At 49.2% G+C, this 9,732-nt stretch overlaps 1 protein-coding gene across 3 annotated transcripts in view; it reads right to left on the bottom strand.

Annotated features, from left to right (window-relative positions):
• The window catches only part of ZNF423 (zinc finger protein 423), a 208,795-nt gene extending 199,403 nt beyond the window's left edge, over positions 1-9,392 (bottom strand). For all 3 annotated transcript variants that reach the window (XM_032195621.1, XM_032195622.1, XM_032195620.1), the window contains exon 1: positions 9,140-9,392. In XM_032195621.1, coding sequence (XP_032051512.1) covers positions 9,140-9,179 — 40 coding nt within the window. In that variant the 5' untranslated portion in view covers positions 9,180-9,392. The remainder of the gene's footprint in view (positions 1-9,139) is intronic.
• Between the last annotated feature and the right edge of the window lie 340 nt (positions 9,393-9,732).

Consider the following 9,732-nt stretch of genomic DNA (forward strand, 5'->3'; position numbering starts at 1 on the left):
TAGCTCAGTATCTCTTCACTCATCTGAGTAGTCTCAGAAAACAAGATAAATCTGAACAAGAGCTTGAATAAGTAAATTAAAGCAAAGCTGCATTTGCCTATCAAGCAGTTAGCCAGAAGGCTGCTGCTTTTTTCAGGGCAGGCAGGCTGGCGCACCAGAAAAGCTTCCTTGCATCTTGCAGCCAGGTTAGTTGGCCTTAAAAAAAAAAGAGGAAAAAAAAAGAAGCTACTATCTAATCCTTCAGACCTTCTCCTTCACATACTGTTTGTAGACATTTCACATAATGCTTGTAAACACACATTATATTTGTGTGCATTTATGTAAGCTATCTTGAAAACCTCCTTTACCTACTCTTCCCTCTCAAACCCCGAACAATCAGACATTCTCACAAGCCAAGCTCAGACGCTGCCATGATCATAAAATAATTGCAACTCCCAGAACTAATGACTGATCACAGTTGTTCTCATATTTCTCTTCAATAAACAAAGAGCAGCCATAAACCACAACTATACTCCTCTAAAGAGAAAAGTACTGGTACTGTCTATTAAGAGCCAAAAATATAATTTGTTTAGGTGTTTTACATTTCTAGTGTTTTCTTTTCCACTTATACTTAATTATACTATTTTCCATAGAGCGAGATTTACTTTTCAGATTCATTTGTCCTCTCAGTCTTAAACTAAGAGTTAAAAAAAAATAAGGACACAGCTAAGGGTAAGTTAGCACCTGTGCCAATACTTTGCATCTAATCATCAGACACCTTCCATACTCAAGTGCCAGCAACAGATTTCCTGGTTTGTTTGGTTGTGGGTTTTTTTGTTTGTTTGGTTGGTTGTTTTTCTATTTTATTTCCATCTTTCTCCACTTAACACTTCTGCCTCCTCAAGTATTAAGCTCACCCTTCCACTGTGTGCTTTCTCCACCTCCTTTAGCTTTTCAAGTTTTAGGGACAGGAGGTTGAAAGGATGAAGAAGGATGGTCAGTGTTGCTCAGGCATGGCTTGCCCCTCTTTGGGTTAATAGCTGATAAATACGGGCCGAGTCTCTAGGGTTTCCCACAGTGCCATCAGAGAGCTCCCAGAGCACCGGTGCATCCCCTGCACCTCAAACACACCCAGGGCTCTGCTGGAAACTCCATCGGCAGCAGCCCCAGAGAGCTGGCAGAAGCAGCAGGTGATAAGCTCTGCAGTGTTGGGTGCCAAGTGACTACTCCCCCCAGATCTTTTCTCTGCTTTCTCCCTCAATTGTGACTCAAAACCAGAGAATAAAATCCCATCCCTTTTGAGATCAGTGAAAAACACTGCCACCAACAAAAATAGGACAGAGGCTTCATCCCATAGCTGATAAATACCTAGACTTGCTCATGGACCTCCAACATCAGCAGGAATCTCAGCACCTGCAGCTCTCCAGTAGATCTAGAAGTCTTGGGCTTGCATTGCTGGTTTACATCTAAACACTCAAACCACATCCAACATCAAGGGGCAAACTTCCCCTTATCCTAAAAACTGGAGCAGCATGTCCTAGATACTCCCCCAGTGAAGGGCTCTGGCTCTGCAGGGCACCAACCACCCTCTTTTCAAAGGGCACAGCAGATCTTTGTTACCAGCACCTTGATTAACACTCAGTTGCCCACCACGTGAGACAAGTCCCAGCAATCACCACGCAAAGGGCTTGGCTACCTTCCCTCCACGGCAACGCAGAAAAACCTCACCCCAGCCAGGTGAGGATCATCAAGAAATACTCAGAGCTTCTAAATTAAGCACCAGCCCTGCTGGAAGTTGCCTGGGGTATCCCTCCCACCCCTGAATTATCTGTAGGCAAATCCTCTGTAAAGCCAGTAACAGCTTCTGTGAGTCCAATCAACTGAGTGGTTAAACTTGTGCATTCAGCAGGCAACCAAGGGAGGGATGTATTTTAATGGTAGATGTGGAAACAAAGGAATTTTGATTAGCCTTGGGACTGGAGGGGGTAAAAATACTGTTTTAGGATTTTCCCAGGATATGCATATTAAGAACTTGTCTTTTTGCCCTCTGTGTAATTTTTTAATATTTGGAAAGCAGAATTAGGCCACATTTGACCAAACCTCCAGAGCCTTGTAGGAGCCAGCAGAGACTGGAGCACAGTGACTTGCTAACTCTTGTGCTTTTACCCATAATGGGGTTTCGCTGGTGAGCAGCGAGGTTTTTGTAGAGCTATCGAAGGCTTAAAAAAACTGCTTCTCTACAAGCAGGGACCTTACCTCCGCTTTGCTTTAAAACACGTGCATGTTGTTTGCTTTCTCTAATACGAGCTGGAAATAACTTCTGCATCAAGCAACTCCAACTGCTACGCTTCTGAAACAGCCCTCCTTATCAGCGCCAGGCCCAAGGAGAACGCGGCCATCGGCGATGCTGTGCAGAGAGCCGAGACCAGCCCCACCAGAAATGCCCAGGAGAGCACGAGACCACGGCAGGGCTTGTCTCTCCCCAGCAGAGCCACGCAGGTCTCCGCCGTGGCCAACCCCACCACGACGCCGCTCCTCTGCCCCCACGGCGGTGTCGCAGCCGTACCTGCCCCTCCGCTGCGGTACCCATCAGTCCTTTACTGTTTGTTCAGCTCTTGAAAGTGCTGTAAAGCATTTGCCGTTCACCTGTCACACAGCACAAACTGATGCCTTTGAAATGAAAATCTAAAAGTAAACGTGTTAGTCGACGTCTGCGGCTGCAACAAGCACCAATGCCAGAGCGAGCCTCCAGGCAGGTAATTCACTGCAACGCTAGGCTGGCGAACAACACTATGTTTTATTTAATTAGGATGAACAGAAGAGATAAACCTCACAGCAGGGCGGGTAATGACAACATTTCAAAAATAATTCATGCCCAGGTAACAAAAGGGCAAATTTCAATTACATAAAAAGCTAAAAAAAGTTGACTTAATACATCCAAGGGGGAAAGTGAAAAAAAAAAAATAATAATTGTACTGCATATGATTAACAAGTGGCATTTACAAGCTCTGCAAATTGGTCTTTCTGTTGCCTAATCTGCGGTCGGAAAGGAAAAGGTTTTAAGAAACGCAAACAATATAATGAAGCTGCTGATCGCACGACCTGGCTGGGCTCTGCGGCGCTGCCCAGCGCGAACCAACCACCCCACATCCCTGCTCCGCCGCCACCTGCCTGCTCCCCAGCTCCATCGGGTCCCTCTCCATGTTGGAGAAGACAAACCATGGCAAGGGGTTTGGGCTTGAGCCTTCTTTAGCTGCACATGTCACAAGAGACCATTCCCAGTGTCTCCCCAACCGTCTGCTCTCTAGAATAAAGTGACTCTGCTACACCACCCCAGTTCACTGGAGTAAATATGTCCACATATATATCCATAGGTGTTGTCCAGGAGATGTAGTACTTTGAACTTTTATTACCTTACTTATCTAACAGAAGTAACCAGCATTCCTACATTTACTACCGGACAGCAGAAGACGTACAGGAATCTAGTTCTGGGTCTAAAAGTCCGCTGAGTGAACGTGGGCACTGCAGAAAGCTCCGAGCTGGCTCTCACTTGGCTACAAGACGCACCTGAATCCTCATAGCCCACGTACAGTAACGCATGCACAACACCAGACCATCCCCTCCAGCACCATTTGTCAGTGAGGATTTAGCAGAAGTCTGTAACAGGCTTTATGTTATTAGTATTTCATTACTCCGGTGCATTTAGCAGGATACAGCGGAACATAATAGCCATCCTTTTTCAGAGGCATTTAAGGAGAATACTGATGGAGTGATGAGGGGTTGGTGTAGGCACTTTTATAAGACAGTTCAATTACTGTGGGTAATTAATAATCTTTTAGGAGAATATTAAAATACAAGAAAAAAAAATACTATCTTTTGCAGATTGCAGGCTAACAAATGAGACCAAGAGATTACCTCAAACAAACAAGCAAACAAAAAGAGCACAGTGTGTGTTGCATTTTCCAAATGTTGTCATGATTGAAAACGTTGATTCCCCAGATTGGGGGGGGGGGGGGGGGGGGAGGATAAAGATGAACAAGTTCAGTAAAAAATAACTGAATAAAATTAAGAGCACATTTATCAAAACTGAAATAAATATTAATTCTACAGCATGAGAAAGCATCGCCATTCACAGAGCCAGCAGGTGAGGGGGAGGGTGTTTAAAATGTTTATTCTAACAACCGAGCAATGGGTGCCACCCCAAGCTCATAGCTTAGTGGCTTAGTTCATTCAGCCTGGCTGAAAGCACTTATCCAGGTTTAACATAAAAGTTAATTTGGCACCAAACAATAGATAAAACCAAGCCAAAGCCCCATCTATGATAAGACAATTTGTGTTTACGCAAGCTTAATGCATCTCCAAAACATCATTTTTATATCCAATTCAGAGGATGGCATGAACATCTGCTTTCACTTCAAGACATTAATTTTCAATTATTGAAGAAAAACAAAATAAATCCTGACAAATTACTGGTAACTGTGGAATCTTTTGTTACTCTATTAGTTTATAATAGTAATTTAGAAATCCTACAATTAACATCCTAACAAGAGCTCTCTGATTATTTTTTTTGCATGTGTCATCTGAAGCAATTCAGTAATGAATGATGTTCTGTAGCTTGCACTGATTTTACACGGATACTTTTGAAGAAAAAAAAAAAAAAAAAGACACGTTCTCTGAGAGTCACTGCTGCTGCTTGGTATTTGCTTTTCATCAATGGCATTAGAGGCAGCATCACTAAAAACGTGGGAATTCTATTTTCTCTCCGTTTGTATTTAAACCCTTCGCGTTGCCTTTTCCACCCTTTTCAATTTTTGGCCACATTTATTAGTTATGCTTGCCAGGACCAATGGGAACAGACCACAATTAAAAGGTGTTTGCACACAGGCATGAGTTTCAATCAGCAAAACCAGTTAAATACCACACAGATCCTGTCCAGGAAACCATACCGGAGGGAGAAAGAGGAAGGAAAATGGGACTTGTGGAGTTCAGGGGAGAACGCTGCTAGGCTTGTATCAAAATACACGTTCAAAAATTAAAAACTGCAGGCTAATCCCCAAAGGCAATGCTCGCTGTACTGCATGGATTCAAACGTTCTCATGGCACCAGCCCCACGACGAAACACCAACATCTCCAATTATTCCTAATCCCCCAAAAGCTACACTTGATAAAGAACAATCAAGAGTGTAATCTTATTTGATATGAGTTTTATCAATTTTAGCTGCTGCTTTCACTGTATCAATAAAATTCCACCGAAACTTGAATGAACTGTAAAATTAAAGGATAATCGCACAAGTCTCTTGTATTTGGCAATTATGATTATACTTGTCAAAATTTAATTTGTAGAATGTACTGTTCCAGTACCTGCAGGTTCTTCTCTATCAACTGGGAAAAAAAGAAAATTATATCTTTAAGACAAGTATGAAAGACATTGTTACTTCCACAGTCAACTCTGTAACTGAGCTCCGACATTGTATAATTGACTTTGCAAGCAGAACAACAGCAATATAACAAAGAAAATGTCAGTGTTTTCACAGCGCTAATCTATAGCACTAGGAGGGCCTCCTGCTGTCAGCCAGAGCTGACAATACAATAGCTTTCAAAGGGATATTACCATCACGCTTTTATTCTTGACATCAATCAAGACAAAGAGAATCCTTTTCACAAGACATTAAAAATCAAACCTTTGTATGAGCAGATAGGTAAAACAGCATTCCTTTAAAGAAGATCATTCATAGCAATCAACTAATTGGAACTCAGCAAATGGCTGAAGTATTTTTATTTACTTTGCAGATAACGAAGTAGTGAACAACCCCCTTTTTTTTTTCCCCTTGACTGACACAAATGAGGCAGGTAGGGTGTGAATCAAAAGTTTCTATCAGCATTTTTGCCAACTGAAAGCGAAAAAATATGACAGCAATTCTGCAACTTCAAGTAGGATAACAAATCTAGACTTAATTAGTGCATTCTTTTGCAAAACAGTTTGATTACTGACTAGCACGTTTATGCACAAAACACCCGCGCAACCTGACAGCAATTTGCAGAACTGTCAAATTCAGCAAGCAACGTGCATCTGATGCTGGAAACCTTGTGCCACCGCCAGCCCAGTCCCCACAAACTGCCTCCAAGCCATTCCTCGACTGCATGATGTGGGACCTGAAACCTACGGCTCCGCTACCAGACCTGCGTGTTTCGCAGCCGCGCTTCCGCAGGATTGCTTCCAGAGGCGGCGGGCTGCAAGGCACAGCTACAGCTCATCAACAGGCACCAGCAACACCTGCCCTGTGCCAGCCCCATGGCGAACGCGGCACACAGCCCTCCCCAGAGCTGGTGGCCCGCAGCAAACCTCTGAGGGTGCCCGCTTGGATGTGGCCGGGACCGCTCGTAGCAGGGCGCAGGGAACTGCTGGGATGTTCTCCGCTCCATGATGGTCTGGGGTGCAAACCTTGGGGCTTTAGCAGCACTAAGGAGCGTACAGCTCTCCTTGCAGAGCTCTGGCAAAGCCACCAGCAGATCGGACTATGGGCAACAGGGCAAAGGAAGGTCCTGCGTTGAGGAAAAGCACTTCGATGGGCCCAGCTATGATGTGAAGGACAGCTTCAGAACAGGCAAGTGCGTGACTCCAAAACCACCGCCACCACGTTGTCCCCGAATGGTTTATGCTGCCAGCCAACAAAGGCTCGGTCCCTCCTACTTCTCTTCTGCCCTGCCTGACCCACAGCAACCTTCTCGGAGCCAAGGAGAGCCCTGTCCCCAGCCATCAGCTCCACGGCTGAGTGCCTGGGGGCCTGCACAGCCAAACCGATGGTTAAACCAAAGCAGCAGTGTGTTGTGCTGCAAGTGATGAATCCGCACCAGGGGAAATTCCACGGCTACTGCTGGAGTTACAGCTGCAGTAATTACTGCAACTTTCTGCGAGGCGGAACCAGATGCCTCATCACACAGACCGTGGGGCCACAGGACCCGCAGGTTTGCTGCCATCCAGTTCTGGGTTACAATTGCTTAATTTTAAATTACGTGGATCTAAAGAGTTGTCAGCATTTGATACTTCCGTCAGAGTCGGTTGCTTCTTTAATGTCAAAGGCAGCATCACTCACAGTTAATGCGCAGGCAACTTGCCTTTTGCATGCAGAATCATCCCTTTCATCACAGGCACACACCGGCTCTATTTCAGTATGTAATCTTTCTGAATGAAAAAGGATGCGCAAATCTCACTAGTGGTTAATAAATACCAAGGTTACTATACAAAGTGAAATAAATATACAGAAAAGAGAAAACCGGCAAATTGTTTGAAGTCCTAAATGCTACACATATATCCACATAATTTATGCCTGTTTTCTTCTCAGTTGAATTGGGAAACCTGTGACCTCAGAGTGCCTTTATTTATTACATCTCAATTATTTCCATGGAAACGTGTACTGTGGCAATCTACTGGGTTGCCAGCTCCCTAGACCACAAAATGTATATGATGGACTTCTTAAAAGCAAAAGATACGTATGGGCATAAGAAAAGGAAGAAATTCTATATCCTGTATACATATATATGAGTTGCCTCCTATTATTGAAAATTTCACCCGCATTCAGCCCCTTCCTTAGATTCCCTATTAGTCAGTTCACGCTAAGACCTGTAATTTACAGCCAGTTTACACTGAAGCTGAAAACACGTTTTTTGTGCCTAGAGACTAGAAGAATATTTAGAATCTCTGAGAACCGGGCTTCACCCAGCTCCCTGTTGCAAAGACATTCTAGATATTTCTGCATCGCATGGAAAACGTTTCTTGGCTGTGACTTGCCACTAAGTTACCTGCTTCAATTCCTAAAAACGCTCCTGTAAATAGCGGCCTGCTCTATCTCAGAGTTAGGGATAAATTTTCGTTATACAGCATCAATAGCCTGGGAGAGAGATCGCTGCCTGAAAAGTAACGAGGTAGAAAACAAACGAATAAACGTAAATATCGGATACCGTTATGTAACGAGGTGCCAGCGTTTATTAACCGGGCTTGCAGCGTGCGTACGGTCTCACTGACGTACGGCCGCGTCCCGAGCGTTAGGCGTGACACTGAGGCGCAGACACCCCAGGCTGCAGGGGCCTGCGGGCTCGGGGCGATCCCGTGCCCAGGGAAGTCGTGACCCGAGGCCTGGGCGGCCGCTGGCAACCTGCAAGCCTTGAGCCTCCTCGTTTCCAGCCCCGTTATTTCAGCGCATCTCCTGGAAATCGCTCCGGCTCTGCCCTTTCTCCTTCCCTGCTGTGTGGGGGCCCCGCACCGCCAGGCCAGGCGGCTGCCGCTCGGCGCAGGGCTGAGGGCGACGCCGGGTCGGGGGCAGCGAGTTGAGCTTGCTGCGTGCCGGCCAAGGGCCGGCTTCACGGGAACTTCGCACACATCTGAAGCCTGCTTCCCCGCGACGTGCTACCCGCGGGTACCCGGTGAGCACAGAAAATGGCCCCGCACTGAGGGGTCTCGGCGCCAGCCCGGCGCTCGTTTGGTCCAGGCGCGAGTTCTTCCATCACGAGCCGCTCCCGGGCTCTGCCTTCCAGGCGGGCACCGCGGCCCCTTTGTGCCTCCGCAACAAAGCCCCGAGGGCGGACAAAGCCGCGGGGCCCCGGAGCGGCCTCCCCGCAGCGCCCCGCGCCGGGCCCGGCCATTGTTCCCGCAGTCCCGGGCGGCTCCGCGGGGCTGCGGCCGCCGGGCTTCGCCCTTCGCCCCCCGCCCCCGCGCCGGGCACCGCCGCCAAACTTTTCCCTCGGCGGGCGGCGCCGCGGGGCTCCCGCTCCCGGTCCCCGTCCCCGTCCCCATCCCCGTCCCCGCCACCCCGCCCCCGGCCTCCCGCAGCCCCCCGCCCCCGCGGCGCTGCCTCCCCTCCCTGGCGGGGCCGGGGGCCGCCATTACGCGAGGGCGCCGCGGCCGCTGCCCCTCCGGGCGCCGCCCGGCCCGCCCCCGGCGCGGGGCGCGGAGCCCCCAAGATGGAGGCGGGCGGGCGGCGGCCCCCTCCCCGCCGCTCCCCTCCCGGCCGGCCGGGCCCCGGGGCGGGGGGGGATTCGCAATCCCCGCCAAGCCGGGCCCCGGCCCTGATTGGCCGCGCCGCGGAGGCTGGAGCGGCGGCGGCGGCGGCTGCCCGGGGCCGGGCGCGGTGCGGGGCGGTGCGGTGCGGGGCCGGGCGCTTACCTTTCACCGAGCGGGGCTTGGCTTGCTTCCTCCTGGACATGTCCGGGCGCCGCTGGCTCGTCCTCCCGGCCGCCGCGTCCTGCTCCGGCCCCTGCCTGCCCTGCCCTGGCCCTGCCTCGCGCCCCTCCAAACTTTCGCCGAGCTCCGCCGGGCGCGGCGGCGGCAGCGGGACCGCTCAGTGGGATCCCCCGCTCCTTTCGCCTGTTGCAATGCGGCAAGTTCAGCTGCTCTTTCCACCCCCTCGGGCACCTAGAGGTTCTCCCCCCGGGGGAAAAAAAAAAAAAAAAAAAAATCACAGGCGCAACAGTTGCAATTTCTTTCTTTTTTTTTTTTTTTTTTCCTTTTTTTCCTTTCCTCCCCTTCGATGTGCAAATAATGCCGAGCCCCTCCGCGCCCCCACCCGCCTTTTTGTTCTCTTTAAAGTTTGCAGGCGCCCTGCGGCTCTCAGTCCGGCTCGCACTTTCAGAATAATACAAAAAAGCCGTGCGGGGCTGCGGAGGGGGGGGGGGGGGGGGGGGCGGTGAGGGTGGGCGCGGGGAGAATCGGCGGCTAAAAATAAGCCCGGCGACGGCCCCGACAATGCGAGGCGCTCC

The sequence above is a fragment of the Aythya fuligula genome, chromosome 12 (assembly GCF_009819795.1).
Source record: "Aythya fuligula isolate bAytFul2 chromosome 12, bAytFul2.pri, whole genome shotgun sequence".
NCBI classification, from domain to species: Eukaryota; Metazoa; Chordata; class Aves; order Anseriformes; family Anatidae; genus Aythya; species Aythya fuligula.